At 35.6% G+C, this 20835-nt stretch overlaps 2 protein-coding genes across 4 annotated transcripts; both read left to right on the forward strand.

Moving 5' to 3' along the window:
- Positions 1-493: 493 nt before the first annotated feature.
- On the forward strand, positions 494-19160 carry LOC106142311 (transcriptional repressor CTCF). 2 transcript variants are annotated; one of them, XM_013344029.2, is made up of 15 exons: positions 494-617; positions 1873-1955; positions 2611-2750; positions 3480-3623; positions 4581-4771; positions 5304-5473; positions 5963-6099; positions 9585-9735; positions 10620-10786; positions 11754-11890; positions 13145-13263; positions 13886-14010; positions 15838-16054; positions 17174-17301; positions 17594-19160. In XM_013344029.2, exons 2-15 carry the CDS (start codon positions 1874-1876, stop codon positions 17648-17650), a joined length of 1965 nt encoding a protein of 654 aa, XP_013199483.2. In that variant the 5' UTR covers positions 494-617; position 1873; the 3' UTR covers positions 17651-19160. The 2 variants fall into 2 exon arrangements, with proteins under 2 accessions (XP_013199483.2, XP_013199482.2); XM_013344028.2 differs by lacking the exon at positions 494-617 and adding an exon at positions 684-1032.
- Positions 6481-9209, forward strand: LOC132903990 (uncharacterized). 2 transcript variants are annotated; one of them, XM_060953839.1, is made up of 4 exons: positions 6481-7410; positions 7485-7721; positions 7884-8055; positions 8166-9209. In XM_060953839.1, exons 2-4 carry the CDS (start codon positions 7510-7512, stop codon positions 8517-8519), a joined length of 738 nt encoding a protein of 245 aa, XP_060809822.1. In that variant the 5' UTR covers positions 6481-7410; positions 7485-7509; the 3' UTR covers positions 8520-9209. The 2 variants fall into 2 exon arrangements, 1 of the variants encoding a protein (XP_060809822.1); XR_009657546.1 differs by lacking the exon at positions 7485-7721 and having other exon boundaries at positions 8166-8429.
- Positions 19161-20835: the final 1675 nt, after the last annotated feature.

Raw genomic sequence — 20835 nt, forward strand, 5'->3', positions numbered from 1 at the left:
TACGGGACACATTACACAGATTAAATAAGCTTCGAAGTAAGTTCAAACCTTGTATAACGAGAAATTAAACGAAACTTTACTTATACTCTACATTGTTTATTATATAATTAATACAAATAGATTAATTTACATGCAAGACCTAGACCAATCAGAGAAACTTCGTTTCTTATTATGCCCTGGCTGGGATTCGAATTGAACCCGGGACCTCCAGTGTCACCTTGGGTGTTACAGACAAGCGCACTTCTTACCGCTACCGCCGCTACGCAATAGACCATAGAGACCATTATTGGAAATGAAACGAAAGGAGTCTAAAAGGAAATAATGTTTCTAATTCTATTAGAACTGATTTTTAAGATATGCAAAGAAAAAGTTCATCAGAGTTTTGAGTTTTAATTATCCAGGTTGGTTATATTTTCATGTAAAAATACTTTTATCCATTGCCGTAGAAAACATTTTTAAAAAGTCAATTTTTTCCTTGTTCTGGCAACATTACCCAACTGTTTCCGGTTCACTTGTAGTTCTCATATCCGCCGCCATTACGGCGTCACTATCGCCTCGTCGAAATTGATTGAAACGCCCCCATTGAGAAATTTTAGAAGCTCTAAAAAGGCACTCAGGTATCTATTTTAGTGTTTGTTTTACGTGTTTTTTTCAGTGTTAGTAATTTTAACCAATATTTCAGTAATAATAGTGCATATACGTTAGAACAAAGATTGGATTAATTACATGAAAATTCCATGAATTCATTGTCAGAAGAATAACTTCACATAGACGACAGCGCCGTCTGTGATCTTTTCTAGTTTTCAGATTGTGGCGCTAATTTGTTTTGTTTATTGTGGATGTTGATTATATTTTGTGAATTATTGTGTTTTATTATTGTTTTCTGTGATACTCGATACGATACCATGAAGCAAAACTACATGTTACTAAGATGGCGGCCCTCCTACTTGATTTCTAATCCTTGAAGTTGTAACTCCCCATCAGTTATGATAAATTCATGAAAAGTGTTAAAACTCCAGGGAAAGTGTTCAGGTAGGCGAAATTTTATTCCGATATCACATGTGGATTTGCATATAATATATAAAAAAAAAATTATTATGGTTTATGCTAGTAAATTCAGTCATAGGATTGATAAATACCTAATTGTCGATAAGGCTATTCAATTCGGATTAATAAAACAAAGGTGTTGTATCTGTAGTTATTTTTAATAATGGGCATCTTCATCGACTTTATTGCGAACTGCCTACATAAAAGCTGAAAACTGTATTGATTTTGTAAAGCGTAGGTGTTAGATCCACGTAGGTGTATATATCTACTAGGAGCGCCCCGTGTTTTGACCAATAATATTGTGTTCTTTCCTCCAAAATCATTAACATAGGCTTAAAATATTTAATATTCAATTTTATTTGCACTGTAGGTGAGTACTTTTGTGCAGTGTATGAGTTGACTTCCTCCTGAATAGGAACCTGGATTAGAAGCCAAATGTCTCTTTAGGAAAAGAAACTGACAAACCATCCTTCATAATTAATTCCATTTATAAAGAATAAGCATCAAAATACTAAATACTTAAAAACTCTTTTAAGTATAAGTTTTCGGATAGGACTGCAAAGACAAAACTAATAAAAATCTTAGTAGAATTACTTATATTGCTTTTAGATTAACAGATTAATTTAATGCCCGTACTATCTTTGGCAACTGTATGCCTTTATGTATGTATAAAGTGGATTCAGCCCGAACTAATAACCTTTATTTCTTCTATGTCTACATTTAACAAAACACTTTTATGACTATGTTCTATTTCTTGTAACTGTGTAAATTTCTGTGCAATAAAAATTTACTATAACAAACTCATCGCTCAATATTTGTTACCAGGATGCCTCCAGATAAAAAGGGGAAAGGCAAGAGCCTTATTCCGACTTTCATCAATCAAAGCAACACAGCTACTGTCCTCACTGGTGAGTAATGCTAGATTCGTAACATTTGTTTCTATTTATTTGTCACTGTTGAAGATACAATCACATATTGCCTTAGGCTTAAACAGAGCCTATAGCCAAGAATGAGAAGGCAATGTATGGCCGGACGGAATTGAGATTCAAAGATAGTGCTAAGCTATCATCTAAGATTCACAAGAGCAGTACCTCGCTGTTTTTGCTACTATAACATTCTTTGTCTAAGTGTATGTATTCCTGGTTAGATCCAGTGTCCGTCTGCAGAGTCCGAGGTCCACTACTCCTGTCCTATCTTAGATTTGACGAGGTTACTAATTTGTTTTTACACAGAGCGACTGCTGTCTAACCGCCGTAACCTAAGAGAACTATGTCTAACCCTAGAATAGGAATATTTGTACTGGTTATATGATGCTTTATCTTTTGATTGACTTTTACCATCTACATAAGAGAAGAAGCAGCAGGATTCTATCTATGTTTTTCTTTTGGTCCCAGACTAACATAGAAGACCTAATAAGTACGTACATATATTAATATGGTCATGTCTTAAATAATTATTTTTCTTCATGGATGTGAATTCCATCCCTACAAATTTTAACACTGGCAGAACAAAATCTAGATTTTCATAGACAAGCCAAAGACTAAAAGTTAAATTGTATAACAGTGAATGGTGAAGAAGAACAGGATGCCAACGCAGGTATCACTTACTTTGTGGACGAGGAGGGGCGCTATTATTACCAGCCCGCAGGGGACAACCAGAACATTGTCTCCTTGCCCGCAACAGTCTCTCAAGAAAATGTGCAGGTTAGCGCTATTGGTTTCTATTAATAACATAAGTCTAGTTTTAAAAGTGTAAAAAAGTGGAGCAACTGGAAGAGTTTGTAAAAATATCTACGATCCAAGTTTGCAACAGATGGAAAGTGTGATAATAGTGGTATTGAAAGGAGATTGTATGCTGGGAACATGGTGAATATCATATGATACAACTTAAAAAAAAACAGGTTAGGAGAACAGGTAAAAAAATAAAATTAAGTTCACATAGTATTTTCGTATCATGGGATGTAAGATATAAGCAAATAAAATTGCAATTTCCACAACATTTGCCTCGGAGGTACCTTGGCGCTTAACGTGTTAAACACTCATTGGTCCATGTTCCCAGAATCTAGTTATCCTATCCAGCCTGTGGGCAATCAGAAACTATAAAAGGCTTTTCTGACAGTGGATAAAATGGTGTAGGTCCCAACACTAATGTATGGAACTTAAAGTTTGGCAGAAGAAGCACAGTGTATAATTGGAAATGTCGTAGTGTGAAAGAAATTAAGGTGACAGGAATAGACAAGGGAATTCTTAAATGGTTGAATGAAAGCAGATCAAGGAAATGGTATTTAACATACTGTAGTTTTTTTTTTTTTTCAAAAAACGTCATCTTTTCAGTTATTCAAACTTACAATTAGAATAGAAATGTGGAATAGACGTTGTTTTTATTGATTTAATCGAAATTTTAATAATAAATAAATATAATATTGTCATCAGAACATAGAAGCGGCAATGCCTGAAGATGAGCAGATGATGGTGGACGGGGACCGTTACCAGACCGTCACCATCATGCCATCGGAGACCAGCACTGGGGAGGTCAGCTATGTTCTTGTGGTTCAAGATCAAGTGGGAAAGGTGGAAGTAAGTCAAACATCTCTCTCTCTCTGTCATATTCTAAACTAGCTGCGCTATGGGATCTCTGGATAAATGTATTAAAAATTTAAATTTTTATTAGTCAAATAATTATCTTTGTTGTATTAACCGTTTTGGATACTGAAAATATTTGTACAGTAGACATACTATTTGTACGGAATAAAATTACGCCTTTAATATTGAAATATAATTTAAATATAACGTTATTCCAGGTTATATTCTATATATTTAACAAATTTCATCAAAATCCGTCAGTCGGCAAGTTCAGTGTGAAAAACATACATCCACACATCCTTACAGGTTACTTAGTAGGATATGAAAATGTGTAATCACCCGATTGGAAAAAGTATAATACACCCCTAAAATATGTAGATGTGATGGAATGAGATAAATGGGCTTTTGTTAGAATTACTGCAATTGAATGAATATCTTGAGTAATTAGGTGAATATCCACAAACACATTGCAATAAGTTCAAGTCTAACATTATGCCGACCTTCATTGACTGCGTATTATTCGTGTGGGGCTGATGGTTCCTCACTGCGGTAAAAAAAGCGTCCATTACACGTGTTTTTACACAAACAAGATGTTGATGTTGCCATTACACAAAACATTTCTTATAAGAATAATAAATTTGGTGTTACTAGTTGCAACAAACATCCAATTGAACACAGATCAAATCAAGTTGTCAAATTATGTAATTAAAATGATAAGAATGAACTTCACATTTAGAAGTAAACTTAATTAAATGAACAAATCAAATTGAATTAAATCAAATTATACTTAATTAAATTGACAAAACCGCTTGCCGTTCCACTCAAAACCCGACGGGGTTCATGTTGTGCCAATTTATAAGCCAGTGCCTTTTGCAGTAGTCAGAACTGAACTGAACAAAATGATATGCAGTAAATAAAATAAAAATTGAACAAAGCCATTTGTCCAACCAGCAAGAAGAGAAGAACGATGATGTGTACATATTTGACGAGGAGGAGGCCAACGATGAGGAGCAACAACAGTCCGAAGCCGAGGAGCTGCTTGAGAAGAAACCGAAGCCGGTCACTGGTGGCAAGAAGACCTCCCGTCAGTACTTGAGGCCACATTTCACATGCAGTTTCTGTACATACACCAGTCACAGGAGGTAATTATTTTTAAATCTTCCTGGCTTTAGTCCCGGTTGCATCCTCAGCAGTCTGGAAAGGAGCCCTGTGTAATGCCTTTGACCATGGATCCTGGATTGGGTGAGTCAGGTATTTATTATGAAGCGACTCCCGTCTGACTTCTGCAACCTTTGCAGGTTAACCTTGGATCAATCATGGTTACACATCCAGTTTCTTGATTGTGCAGCTTACCTCACAGCATGCATACATACATACATATGGTCACGTCTATATCCCTTGAGAGGTAGACAGAGCCAACAGTCTTGAAAAGACTGAATGGCCATGTTCAGCTATTTGGCTTAATGATAGAATTGAGATTCAAATAGTGACAGGTTGCTAGCCCATCGCCTAAAAGAAGAAACCCAAGTTTTTAAGCCTGTCCCTTAGTCGCCTTTAACGACATCCATGGGAAATAGATGGAGTGGTCCTATTCTTTTTTGTACTGGTGCCGGGAACCACACGGCACTTCCTCACAACGTTTCTATATTTAATTAACCGTCGATTGTGCCCCAGGTACCTCCTCCTTCGCCACATGAAGACTCACTCTGAGGACCGCCCGCACAAGTGCAATGTGTGCGAGCGCGGTTTCAAGACTGTCGCCTCGTTGCAGAATCATTTGAACATGCACAACGGAGTCAAACCGCACATCTGCAAGTATTGCAAGAGTCCATTCACGACGTCCGGTGAGTTGCTGAAATTTGTCATTTGTTACTGTTAGTTTTGATAATTAGTTTCGTCCATCCATAGTTTATTTAGTTGGTTACACAATTTGAGCTATGGTAATTTTTGTAAATAAATTGCTCTTTACCTATTCTTATATCATTAAGACACACAGCTAAACATTGCCTCACATTCTTTATGGTACTGTTGGCTCTGTCTACCCCGCAGGGGATACAGACGTGATTTGATTACCTATGATTTATAAAAACATCACAAATCATCATTTGAATCTCAACTCCATCATTAAACCGTACTTCTCAACATGCCCTTTCAGTCTTCGCGAGATTCACATTTATGTATGTACAATAAAGACGTGATCACATGTATGTATGTATGTACAATAAAGACATGATCACATGTATGTATGTACATCGTAATACTCGGCAGTGAGCAATCAACCTAAGGAGGATTAGACCGTAATAAGTTTATTATCATTAATTTATGTTGATCAGGTGAACTCGTGCGCCACGTCCGGTACAAACACACGCACGAGAAGCCGCACAAGTGTTCGGAATGCGACTACGCGTCTGTGGAACTGTCTAAGCTACGCCGTCACGTTCGATGCCACACTGGAGAACGACCTTATCAGGTTATTATTTACTTTTTAGTTGTATAGGAAATTTGAATTACTGTTTAGGGATAAGAACGGCCCTTAATATTTACTTTTCAGTCGTATAGAAAATTTAAATAAATGTTTTTGGAGAAGAACGGCCCTATTTGGTAGGTATTATAACTTTTTTCTCTCATAGTCGCAATTTTAGAAATAACAGTATCGAAATGTCTAGTATCAATGTCTCTTTTTAAGTTTAAAAATATTACACTGTGATACTGTTTCCAATCATTTTGCAACATTTCTATACTTTGTGTTATTAGTTAATCGATTAAAAAAAAATTTGGTATGCATATAGTTGCAAATAACGTTCTAACATAAGATACTATATAAATACCAAAACGGTTTATGAAAATAGGGAAGATGCAAATATGATATTTATGAAAATTTTACGTATAAAATGTTAAAAAAATATAAAAGAAGAACTTCTTCAACGTTTTTATTTTAAATTATGTTGATTTTTAGCAATTATTACGAATTAAAATTACGTTAAACGAAACGCATTTCAAAACACCAATCAGCGTTCAGTGACGTCACTCGTGCTGTGTCAACTTTTAGAAGTTAACTTTGCGATTAATAGGCAGTAGTGCTTTATTTACGTATTATTTACGTTTTTAATAAAAATGGAAGTTAGATTTAATAAAACAGACTCCAAAAATTTACCAAAAAAAAATTTTTTGTCGTGAGTGCAGAGTTTTCAAGTGTAGAAATGAAAGGCACTAAATTAGTACGGTATGCATGAATGTTTTTAAACGTTGTTTGCATTTTATTCAGCAATTTCTAAACATAGCAGTTATAATTTAGCTCAACGAGAGAATCTTACGGCGATAACGCAATCGGTTATGTGCAAATTAAAAGAGATGGAGATGGATTAATTATGTACAGTGAAAAGTCGAGTTACTCCAGAGCACAAAGTACGAAAAGAAGGTTATCGTGTTACAGCTGTAATAAATGAAGCACAAAGCTTAGTTCTGTCCTGCCAATGCGAAGATTGTGCAGCTTCTGCAGGTCAAGTATTACGACATTAATGAATAATTAAACTGTTCATAAAGAAGATTATTTTAAATGCTATGAGGTATTTATTATCATGACTAAAACTTTATCATATACAAGTGGGTGCAAGCATGCTGCTGCACTATTGCTATGGTGCACAGAAGGTCTGAGCAGCCTCTAATTACGTCCGTCACATGCTATTGGAAGAAGTCGAAATTATCTACATGTGCTTCTGGAAAATCTGTCATAAAAGCCAAAGAAATGGGTCAAGTTTCAGTCAATCACAGTTTCTCTCAAGTAAGCAGCTTTTTTATTTAAAGAGATTGAAAAGAAGTTAAATGTGTGTTACAATAATAACTGCATATTTTTAGGTGGATATTTTATAAGAATTTGTAGATGCTGTCAATAAAAAAGATTGTCAGGGAAGTATTCTTCGCTACTTTCAATAAGACAAGCATTCATAAGGTGTGTTCAAGCTTGATTGGAAAGTTGGACTCTCCAGAATCATTTCTTGAAGCATTATCAAAGCAAATGACCACTGATAATATAAATATGGTATTTTCCACCACCAAACATCAAAGTGATTCACCAATGTTGTTTGAGTTGAGGTAAGTAGTAAGACTTCTAGCTTAGTTTTGTTTATTGTATTTATCACTAAAATACCATGAATAAAAAAAATATTTTGACAAAATAAACTCATTATCATACTCACATAACATAAACTTGATTGGCATATTAGCTGTATATAAGTTTATTTTTCTATTTTACAGGTACGGCAGAATTACTGGCTCAACTCTTTATGAAGCCGCTCACTGTAGAACTATAAATGGTTCCCTTCTGAACGCAATTATGGGAGAACATTCAAAATTTACTTCCATTGCGATGAGTAGAGGGAAAATACTAGAAAAAAAAGTTCTCAAAGTAGTAAGCAAGAAAGAAAAGGTAAGTTCGGTGGTTTTTGTTTGTTTGAATATTATGAATAAAAGAAATTTGTAATGTTTGGTTCAAGGCTTTTGTAGTACATAATTCATATTTTTGTTTCTGCAATTCAGATTGAAATTGAAGAAGCTGGACTACTTCTTAATGCCGAGTATCCTATTTTTGGAGCAACACCTGACGGGCTTACTGAAAATTATACAATAGAAGTCAAATATCCTTCAACCGAAGCTGCCATACTTTCCTATGTGAAATACAATAAAATAACACCAAAATGTTGTGTGCCATATGATAACAGCATTGTATCTGTAATGAATATTGCAAAGAAATTCTGGATAGATGCTGTATTTCCGAAATTAAAAGATATATATATAATATATAAGCACATTTTTTTGTTTTTCAAATATTTCATAAATTTATTAAATAAAACTATGCTTCGAAAATATTGTTTTTTATTCAATTTTAATTAAAGGTGATTAACAAGTGCACAACAAATGATTATACTATAGTCTATTTGGGGTATGAGAAAATGATCTACACAGGCATTTAGAAACTTTGTTAAAGTAGATGGACACATAGGCACAAAACATGAATCAACACGACTTTTTATCCGAATTTTTTCGGTATTATGTCTTGTGATCACTTGATGTGGATGGATATTCCATTTTAAATTATTACAAAAAACTTAGTGGAAAGTCGAGAAAATTTGCAATTTATGATAATCAACCAGTGTTTCCACTATAAAAATTTTCTTTCCCCATGCCTCAATTCCGATTTCCACTTTTCAGAACTTTTTTCCCCTCAAAAATTATTTTGCTGTAGTTTTGGCACTTTTGTTGTAACTAAAAGTTTAATTTTTAAATATATTTTTTATAAATATATACGGGACAAATTACACTGATTGAGTTAGCCTCGAAGTAAGTTCGAGACTGTGTTACGAGATACTAACTCAACGATACTTTGTATATTTTATAATAAATACTTATATAGATAAACATCCAAGACCCAAACCAATCAGAAAAAGTTCTTTTCTCATCATGCCCTGACCGGGATTCGAACCCGGGACCTCTGGTGTCACAGACAAGCGTACTACCGCTGCGCCAAAGAGGCCGTCGATATAATTTTATATATAATAAAAATTAATATATGATTACCTAAAATTTCCCCATTTTCTTCCCCTCTGGACCCTGATTACCCCTTAAAAGGGGAATTCCCCTCATTGTGGAAACACTGTAATCAACGAAGGCAAGCACGACCAGTGTCAGACACGTGTGACGTCATTGGAAGTGTAGGTCCGTTTTGGCGCGAAAATTTAAACGATCAGTTTAAAGCCGCATTTTTTTACGATAAATTAGATTGTTTTAATTTTTTTAATATGTTAAGACTTATTTTACATGGAATTCTTTAAAATGAAATCAAAACTAAAATTATTGCATGTTCCCTATTTGTATGGTAATCAATAACGCTATCCATTCAAAGTCGTACCGGTTCGCTATTGATCGAATAATTTTGTAAAGTTACCTTTTCTTTGACAGTGCCCACACTGCACGTACGCCTCTCCGGACATGTTCAAGCTGAAGCGTCACCTTCGAACGCACACGGGGGAGAAGCCTTACAAGTGCGATCACTGCAACATGTGTTTCGCTCAGTCCAACTCGCTGAAAGCACACAAACTCATACACAATGGTAAGTCTTTAATTTTCATCTTGATCGTCTCTTGCCATCGGGTGAGATGGAAGGAAAATGCCTGGTTCAATAGCGAATGAAAATCTAAATGTCTTTCCCTTGAAGCGTGACAGTTTAGAAGGGGCTCGCTTAGATGCCTGACTTAAAAACGCGTGACTCGAGTGGAGGGCGTAGGTTCAAATCCTAGCTAGATCCTAACTCCTAAATATACCAATGGTTTTCTGAGTTAACATTAGTTTGAATGCTAACCGATGCTCTTACGGGGAGCGACAACATCGCGAAGAAACCTACAGGCAACTGGATGTGTAACCATGATCCAATAATGGTTTAAGTTCTGCAAAAGATTGCGGAGGTTGTTATGGAGTCTAGTTTTATGAAGACACCTCCCAAAACCGGGCGAGAGGTGAAGATGTAACCAGGACTAACGCCTGGACGAAAAAAAATAAGAATGATTTTATATTTTTTAAAACTTTACAATGTTCAGTTTTGAAAATAACTACTTAATTGAATAAGTTTATTTTATAAATAGAAATGCATTTAAGTAATTCAACACATACATACATACATATGATCACGTCTATATCCCTAGCGGGGTAGACAGAGACACCAGTCTTGAAAAGACTGATAGGCCATGCTCAGCTGTTTGGCTTAGTGATAGAATTGAGATTCAAATAGTGACAGGTTGCTAGCCCATCGCCTAAAAGAGAAATCCCAAGTTTATAAGCCTATCCCTTAGTCGCCTTTTACGACATCCGATGGAAAGAGATGGAGTGGTCCTATTCTTTTTTGTAATGGTGCCGGGAACCACCTGGCACTAAGTAATTCAAATCTCGTTTATTTACATCAAGGATCTTATGATTTAAATCTTTAATTAATTTCAACAGTTGCCGAAAAGCCTGTGTTCGCTTGTGAGCTATGCCCGGCCAAATGTGGTCGCAAAACTGACCTCCGCATACACGTTCAGAAACTGCACACTTCTGACAAACCGCTGAAGTGCAAACGATGCGGAAAATCTTTCCCCGACCGCTACTCTTGCAAAGTTCACAATAAGGTAAGGTCAAAGATTTTATTGACATGTTTTGAAGCGGAATTCTATAAAGTAATATACGAGGTCTGGAGGAGGCCTTTGCCATAAGGCACACCGAACTGAGAGACCTTTTGTAGTTAAATGTAGACTTTAGTTTTAATTACTTTGTTTTAATTATGTAAAAATGTCAAAAGTTCGGAAATAAAGGCTTTTTATTTATTTATTTAATATACGAGGTCACATATGCTAATGAAATGGATGGAAGTGAAATATACCAATGACTAGTTTGTGGGGTTATGGGAGTAGGAGGCGACTAAGGGATATGCTTTTAACGTTTTTTCGTGCTAGCAACCTGTCACTATTTGAATCTCAATTTTATCATTCAAAGCCAAACAGCTGAACGTGGCCTGTCAGTCTCTTCAGGACTGTTGGCCCTGTCTACCCCGCTGCGTGACTATATATATGTATGTATATATGTGGGAATGAAATTAAAACAATGCGGAATTATATCGTAAATCTTCTTATTTTATTGGTCTTTTTAAAAAACACAACGTCTTACATCGTACCACAGACTTTCTATTCTATGTCTTAATGTTGCCAGTGTAAAAATAAGTAAGAGGTCAAGCCAGCAAAAAGGATTTAAAAATAAAAATAAAAAAACAAAACTTCTCCCACATACATATACACATCTAGTGCATAAGTACATTTCTGCCCTGGTATAACTAAAATGCCGTTATCTGCCAAATCCTTGTTTTAAGTAAAACGTCAAAAACTGCGGTAAAAATTTAAACTGATGCCATTCATCAATGAGAACGCCTATTAATGACTTAAAGGTACCAAAAAGTCGTATATACAGATCGAAAGTGATTTTTTTTTCTTATTTTACTGGTAAAGGTGTAAGGTGTAAATCCTGATGTCAGATAACGGCATTTTAGTTATACCACGGCAGATTTATAAATTGTTAATGAAAAACGGTTGAACGGTTTCACAGACACACGAAGGCGAGAAGTGCTACAAGTGCGAACTGTGCCCGTACGCTTCGACCACGCTCAGACATCTCAAGTCTCACATGCTGAAGCACACTGACGAGAAGCCGTTCGTTTGCGATCTGTGCGACCAGTCGTTCAGGTGGGTTACTTCGAATCTATACTAATATTATAAAGCTGAAGAGTTTGTTTGTTTGAACGCGCTAATCTCAGGAACTACTGGTTCGAATTGAAAAGAATATTTTTGTGTTGAATAGACCATTTATCAAGGAAGGCTTTAGGCTGTATTACATCACGCTGCAACTATTAGGACCGAAGAAATAATGGAAAACGTGAAAAACCCCTTGAGGGCTCCAATAATACCCAAAATAACTATTCCACGCGGACCGAGTCGCGGGCACAGCTAGTTACACACATGCATAGAATAGAATAGATTAGATTTATTTTTTAAAATTGGATGGATACAAGGTATCACTTGTTGACGTCGCATCACTAAATTCTAAATTATAACTACTACAGCTTCCAAAGCGCATGTGTAGAAGAAGCGGCGGAACAAACTACACTGCAGCATTTTCATAGGACGTCAATGTACAAATATAGATCTCTTAAATCTAAATCATGGACGAATGCTAAGTCTACATTAAAAAACATGAATGAATGTAGAACTAGTTATTTCAATACGAATGTTCCGTCAAATAAATAAAGATAAAATAAAATATGTACAAATTATGTATATACATACATATGGTCACGTCTATATCCCTAGCGGGGTAGACAGGGCCGACTGTCTTGTAAGGAGTGAATGGCCACATTCAGCTGTTTGCTAGTTACTCAAATTGAAAATTGTTTGTTTAAACTTACCTTACTATTGTTAATTACAGTCAGATGGGAGTGTCGTTTTATGTAAATAACTGACTAGCCCAATCCGGGATTCATGGTCAAGAGCGTAGCCCGGACTCCTCACCAGAGTGATGAGGATGTTACCGTCACTACGGCAAGGAGGAAAAAGACAATAAAACCTTGACGAATCGCTAGGAATTGCTTTATTACTTACTAGAGGCCCCCCGCGACTTCGTCCGCGTGAAATCGTTCCGGTGGGGACTCCGTGATAAAAAGTACCTAGCTTATATGTTATTCTGGGTCTTCAGAGCTACCTACATACCAAATTTCATTGTAATCGGTTCAGTAGTAGTTCAGTTTTTGCGTGAAAGAGTAACAAACATCCATACTGACATTAAAAAATATTATCTATGAATGCCATCCGTGCCGAGTCGAAAAGCTAGTAGTACATATTATTAATGGGAAAGTGTGTTTATTAATATCTTCATTTGCTTAAGAATAATTGAAAATTAGAATATTTTATATGAATGCAAATTTTTTTATTTGGTTTTATTAGGCAAAAGCAGTTGCTGCGGCGGCATCAAAACATATACCACAATCCGAATTACGTGGCCAAGCCGCCCAAGGAAAAGACGCACACTTGCCACGAATGTAAACGGACCTTTGCACATAAAGGTGAGAACACTTAGCTGGATTATCTTTAATTCATACAGATTTATATATCGGTACGCTATTTTCTAAAAGTTAAAAAGTAGGGAATGCTATTAGCATTATGTATAAACCTTGTGTACCTTTAAGGTTCAATATTATCAGCGAAATAGCAGCTGACATGTTACTGCTTTGATTTTCCTAAATCATATATATAAAATTCTCGTGTCACAATGTTCGTTCCCGTTGTCCCACGAAACGGCTTGACCTATTTATTCTCATGAAATTTGGTGAGCATATCCAGTAGGTCTGAGAATCGGCCAACATCTATTTTTCATACCCCTTAATGATTGTCCACCCTTAACATTTTTTTTAACTAGAAATTATTTGAAAATTATTTATATGGCAAAACAAAACGTTTGCGGGATACATACATACATACATAAAATCACGCCTCTTTCCCGGAGGGGTAGGCAGAGACTACCTCTTTCCACTTGCCACGATATCTGCATATTTCCTTTGCTTCATCCACATTCATAACTCTCTTCATACAAGCTCGGCGGTTTCGGGTACTTTTGACCTGACCCTTTACCAGGACGTCCTTAATTAACGTTTGCGGGATGGCTAGTTCAATTATAATTGTTTTCAGGCAACCTGATCCGGCATTTGGCCGTCCACGACCCTGACTCCGGCCACCAGGAGCGGGCCATGGCGCTGAAGATCGGCAGGCAGAGGCAGGTCAAGATCATTGATGGAGAAATACATGTGGAAGAGGTCAGTATTACGTTGTATTGTATTGTACTTTAAAGATACGTACATACATATAGTCACGTGTATATATTCCTTGCGGGCTAGACAGCCAACAGTCTTGAAAAGACTGATAGGCCACGTTCAGTTATTTGGCTTTAAGAGCACATCGCCTAAAAGATGAACTTAAAAGATACTAAATAATTAATTGAAGAGACCTCAGAGTAATTAATTTTTTTTATAGTTTTCAAAAACATTGTTTAATTTTTTGTTGTTGTCCTTGCTGGTATAATAAACTAGACCTATTTTACCGCAGTCTAGCATCTTAAACCAATAAACCAAGCTTAGCGCGCGAAAGAAGTGCTTAATTTTTCTTTTTAAATTTTATTTTAATTTTAGCTCTAACAAAATTCTATTGCCATAGCGAATATATATTATATCTATTTCATATATTTTATAATCGCTCGGTGCGGCCACGCGAATATTCTAACACAAGTTGTGGACTGATGTGCACCATGAATGTAGACCTCGCGATTCTGATAAATTCTGTAATCATAACATCATTATTAACTCTCAAAGTATCGAACCGATTTTGATGCCTAGCGAACTTAAAAATTGCCTGACTCACTCTCTTTCATTAATGAGAGTCAGATTCTTTATATTAAAAATATTTTCCTTCAATCCCGTAATGGTATCTGTCCAACCACTCGATTTGTTTAGAGGAATAATAAAAGTGTTTTTGTTTTGATATGACCCGTGATTTGATCAAAATGTTTAATTAAACAAATTTCTATTTTTGTTATACTCCTGCGACACATGCTTTGCGATTTAATGTATTTTGCGAAATCACCTCTTATTATAACTTACTGCGAATGTTCAGCGGATATCCCACTTATTTTATAAATACGCAAGTTCGTGATTTGTCAGTATATCATTTTTTGTTTTTATTTTTTCACGCGATGTGGGAGAGATAAACAATAAAAATTTTAATATCTAGTCTAGAAGTGTTAGAAGAACTTTCTTATATACACGATGCTATCTGTAATGTTTTACAATACATTTTTTTATTGGCCAAGTGTTTCTAAAAATCAATTCTTTTCATTGTTTTTATATTCTTTCTCCTGGCATTAATCCAGATGACAGTCTTAACTTTCTGGAGAAAGGTTACCTCTTTGGATAAGTAGGGATTTGCACGAAACGACTCCAGTTTGACATTCGTAATAACACATAATAAATTATGGTATTATGCGTATATTGTAAAAAAAATATTGGCCCATATTTTATATTCAGTCAAAAAAAACAAAACGCTGCGAAAGTAAATTGTATTTTGTGCTGTCTTGTTAATATTTTATGTATTAAATTAAAAAATGGAGGCAGTTCTTGTAAATGGAGGCCGGAAGAGTCCATTTTAGAATATATTTTATAATAGCAATAAGATACCATGCTCCGCGCGCCATAGCAGCTAAGCTTGTGACTTTTTTTGCAAACTGTGCGTTCCAATTAAATTCCCTATTTTATGCTTTTTGGTTATGTGGTCCATTAACTAACATTCTATTTTGCCAACTGTAATGTTCCATTTCTATATAGCTCACATATAACATTTTTAAAGAGCCTTTTGAATAAAATCTTGATAAGAAAATTGGTCCCAATTTTATAAATATGATAATTGCGGATGCGAAATATTTTTCAGCCTCTAGCAAAATCAAATTATGAATTGGAAAATATTTTTTACTCATAAATAATTATACTGAAACACAAATATTTATATTTTTAATGTATCACAGATGTAATCTGTAAATAAAATCAACGACGCTCGCAAATTATATTAAAAAAAATTCTAATTCTTCCCACCAGCCTATGTCGCCGGAGCACGAGGAGTCAGGAAACGAGGAGGAAGAGGCAGCTGCCAACATCGTGAAGCTGGGCATCGATCAGTTGAAGAGGGGGGAGATAGTTCCGGTGTCGGACGGCGACGGGGAGCAGTACGTGTTCCTCGAGGTGATCCAGCTGGAAGACGGCAGCGAGCAGCAGGTGGCGCTGGTGGCGCCCGATTATATGGAGGAGGAGCAAGGTACCTTTGTACATGGACAATTAAAAAAAAAATTATAAAGTGGCGTAATTTTTTTTATTTTTTTTTTATTTTGGCATTTTAACTTTTGTTTTTACCTGGTCGTAAGGACACGGTACCCTTCTCCAGATTTAATTGTTTATACGCAAAATTTCAAGATTAGTTTAGTGGATAATGCGTGGAGAGACAAAAGCAGTCAAACTTACTTAGTAGTTGGGATATTTGCTTTGCCGAAGTCGCAAGTTAGTGTAACATAGTGGGGGAACACCTTTAATTTTCTTGCGCCAAGCTTATTTCTTTTTATTTTGTGATTGGATCTATTTGTTAGCCAGTGTCACCTCAGACGGAAGACACAAGTCTGCAATTTTAAGGTTTGCAACAATACATGTTCCTGGAGATCATTAAAATAATATAAACTTTAACCTGAAATTATGCATTTTCTTCCTCATTTCCCTCCTGGCTTTAGTCCCGGTTGCAACCTTGTAATTCTTAAGAGGAGCCTGGGTTATATATTTTGACAGTGGATCCTGGATTGAGTGAGTGAGGTTTGTACACGAAGCGACTCCCATCTGACCTCCTAAAGGGTCTCTTCTCCATCTTCACAGGGTAACCTTACCCATATTGGATCAATCATGATTACACATCCAATTGCCCGTATGTGCAGTTTCGCTCAAAATGTTTTCCCTCGCCGTAAGAGCATCGAGTAGTATTCAAACTAATGTACATAGTTCAAAAATAGTCACTGGAAGCCGAGTTGTATCAAATTCCAAACAAACCAGAAGGCTATTCCAATGCAAATATAGATTTTCAAATAATTCAATTTAATATAATATAAATAAATATATTTAAATATAGAAAAAACCATTTGTGTCTTCAAAACAAGTAAAAAAATATTGGACAACTAGTTTGAATTGTGTCAAATTGCAAAGAAACTAGAAAGCCAAAAAAAAGACTTAAAACATAAGTGACAAAATAAACCTAAAGATTAAACAAATAAATTAATAAAAAAAACTTATGACATATGCGTATCATGCATTTTTCACCGGGCAAACCTTACCTATTCAACCACCTACACTCATTTTGTTATTATGCATTATCACACGGATAAATTTGTTTTTCTAGAAGAGGAAGAAGAAGAAGATGAGGAAGAACAAGAAGTGAAGGATGTGAAGCAGGTGGTGGTGGCGGCGCGGGCGGCCGAGCGGAACATTAAATTGGAGAAGGATGTTGACACTTGCTTCGGGTTCGACGTGAGTATGAAATATATGTAAAACTCTGCCGTGTGGTTGCCGACACTAGAATAGGACCACTCACTATCATTCCCTTGGATGTCGCAAACCACAGGCGACTAAGGGATATTCTTGCAGGCGATGGGCTAGCAACCTGTCACTAATCGTTATCTAATGTCAATAATTCGAATCACAATTGCACCATTAAGCATGGCCTTTCAGTCTTTTAAGCCTGTTCTGTCTACCCTGAAAGGAATATAGACGTGATTATATGTATTAGTGCTAGTTTGTTAAATTTATTTTTTCTTTTCAGGAGGAGGAAGAGCCCGAAGAAGAATTCAATGAGAAAATCGTTCTCCGTCTGGGTTAAAATTAGTTGGTACTTTTTCGCAGCATGAACTGGCAACACCGCCAATCGAACGTGGATGTCCTCTTTTCAATTTGAATTTCGATCTGTCATTGTTTAGTCCAATCACGCAATAGCCGTTGTGGGTTCCAGTTTTGAATGGACTGTGAAAAAACGAATAACATTTTTGTTACTGTATGTAGACGTTGAAATATTTTTTTATCGTCCATTATCAGTTCAATATAAAACATGCACTGTAAAAACACGGGCTAAGGGCTTGAACTGATAAACTGCATAGGACACGTGAGATGACATTTTGCGAATACTGAAACAAGTACATAAATACATATATACAAGATATAAAGGTTATGGCGTCACAACCATCTGTATAGTCTTATAAACAATATAAGATTTAATATAATATATATGTATCATATATACCTATAGTCTTATTGTTCCAAAATATTGTATGAAATTATATAAATCAAGATTTTTATGTAAAATCTGACATTATAATAAATTATCATGAAAAATAATTATGTTGACACATATATTCTATTGAAACTTAAGAATTGAGGAAAGATTTTTCTTCTTAGTATGTATTTCTATTGTATTATGTTCTGTTTTGGTGTCTGGCACGATACCATCTTCGGAAAAGGACGAATACATAACATACAGTCGTATGAAAAGTTACTGCATACTGCATGCATGCATGGCACTATGATGCCGTAATATAGGTAAAATTGCGGTAAATTTGGGTAGGTTGATGTGTTGTTGAGTGTACAACGTACAGTGTGTAAGAATATTTGTGACGTCATATGCCACGTCACTTCTTTATTTTGACGGCTCTTTGGGTTTACATCCCTTGGGTCTTGATTGTAAGGGAACATTTGATTTGACATTGATCATCATCAGATGCCCTGTATCTTGTGACATTTTTAACATATATATATCATAACATGACATCTTTGGCTTCTTTTTTATGTATAAAACCGGAACCCCACATTGTTTAAATAGTAATTTAATGTTCCTCAATAAAATAATAAAAGTGGCAATTTGTGACATAACCCGTATAAATTTGACATTCCGCCAATGATGCTACAATCATAATTATGTAATATTTTTATCGTTGTAAAAAAAAAACTTATGTATAAATAAGCATGAATGCTGACATGATCATTATTACAAGCGGGTACCTGTTATTTTCGATTGTTTCCGATTAGACGCACCACAATTAGTAGTACCATTGAGTAACACTGCTACTCATTAAGACAGTCGGTGGTTGAATCTGCAAGGTTAAAATACGTATGGCGTAAATAATACAGGTTGGCCATCCCTTTTTTCATTTATTCATTCATTTTCGAAGTTACTTACTCATAAGTTTGAATACTGTGAGGGAAAAACATCGTGAGGAAACCTGCACATTCAGAAAACTGGATGTGTAACCATGATCGATCCAATATGCATTAGGTTTTCTTGCAAAGGTTGCGTTCTCGATCCACACGCGGGAAGTATAGGTTAAATTCCCCCCTAAGTCAGCCGGACTAAGGTCTCCCCAAAACATTTTATGGGGAGACCTTAGTCCGGCTGACTTTCATGGGTTGTTAAGGTAGCAGTGTTGCTTATCGTTGCAATACTATTTTACGTCGAGTAATAGTATTATTACTAATCGTTGTGTGTCTGATTGGTAAAGTATATTTCTCTTCCAATCGCGGAATGATAACTTTTGTCACTATGTACAGAAATAGTAAATATTATTTTAAGATTTACAACGTAATGTGTAGTTATATTTTCTAATATATAAAAAAAAAACACTTAATTTTGTTGTGAACAAGACACTTGATTAGTAATAAGTATCTAATTTCTCGCCAGATGGATGTGTAACTATAGAATTATCGTCTGGCACACGTTGATTTTTATATGACTATGTATCATCATTTATTATGTTATTTGATAGGTTGTTGAATCCGGAAATGAGCTAGTTGACTCTAAATTTTCCTATATTTAATTAATATTTCCTATCGTATTAATAATCTCAGGAAATCAAAATCAATTTTTATAATTAATAGCGCGAGATTAATCTAGGAACCCCATTTTAAAAATATTTTTTCATGTTTAATTTGATATGTCAAAAAACGCCGTCGTCCATGATTCGATGCTACTTATTGTAAATAAGATAATCTCATGGACAGAATTTAAAAAGAGTTTGTAGGTAACAGTAGCCTCTTTTTACTACGCTTTTATTAGCTTGGGTTGTATGTATGTATGTATTTAACGGAATCTTTGAGCTTAATTTTCACTGGTTTCTAATTTACAAATGCCAGTACAGTGTCCTACTTCAAATGAAGCTCGGGGAATATTTATTTATAACAACTATAGTAAACAATATTTTTCATGATTTTATCTTCAAACTTTATGAGAGTTAACAATGACGTCAGAGCACAGTTAAGACTAACATGGCGGACAGAGAATTCGATTTGTTCCGTTTTTGAAAAGTACTACTCTGTCAAGAAAGTAGCAGGAAAAGATCAATAATACACAAACTGTTTGTTATTCATCCAAATTTATTTTATCACCTTCAAAATATGCTCCTTTAAAAACGATACACTTACGCCAACGAATAATCCAATCATCAAAACATTTTTTAAACGCTGTTTCCGGAATTGAGGTCAGTTCTCGCCGCGAATTCTCTTTTATGTCTTCTACCGATTGAAAACGGGTGCCACGAAGTGGTAATTTGAGTTTAGGAAAAAGAAAAAAGTCGGCTGGAGCCATATCTGGTGAATATGGTGGTTGCTCGATGGTATTTGTTGAGTGTTTGGTTAAAAATTCGTTCACAATGATGGCCTTGTGCGAAGGTGCATTATCATGGTGCAAAATCCAAGAATTTTCTTTCCACAAATCTGGCCTTTTTCGTCGGATTTGCTCTCTTAAACGCCGCATAACACTCAAATAATATTCCTTATTTACCGTTTGACCTTCCGGCAAGAATTCCGAGTGCACAACACCGCGATAGTCAAAGAAAACAGTCAACATGACTTTGACTTTTGAACGACTTTGGCGTGGTTTTTTCGGTTTCGGTTCAGTTGGAAGGCGCCACTCCGAAGCTTGTTGACTAGTTTGCATGTCAAACTCGTAAACCCACGTCTCGTCACCAGTAACAATGCGTTTCATGAATGTTGGGTCGGAATTGACTCGTTCTAGCATGT

The sequence above is a fragment of the Amyelois transitella genome, chromosome Z (assembly GCF_032362555.1).
Source record: "Amyelois transitella isolate CPQ chromosome Z, ilAmyTran1.1, whole genome shotgun sequence".
Lineage (NCBI taxonomy): Eukaryota > Metazoa > Arthropoda > Insecta > Lepidoptera > Pyralidae > Amyelois > Amyelois transitella.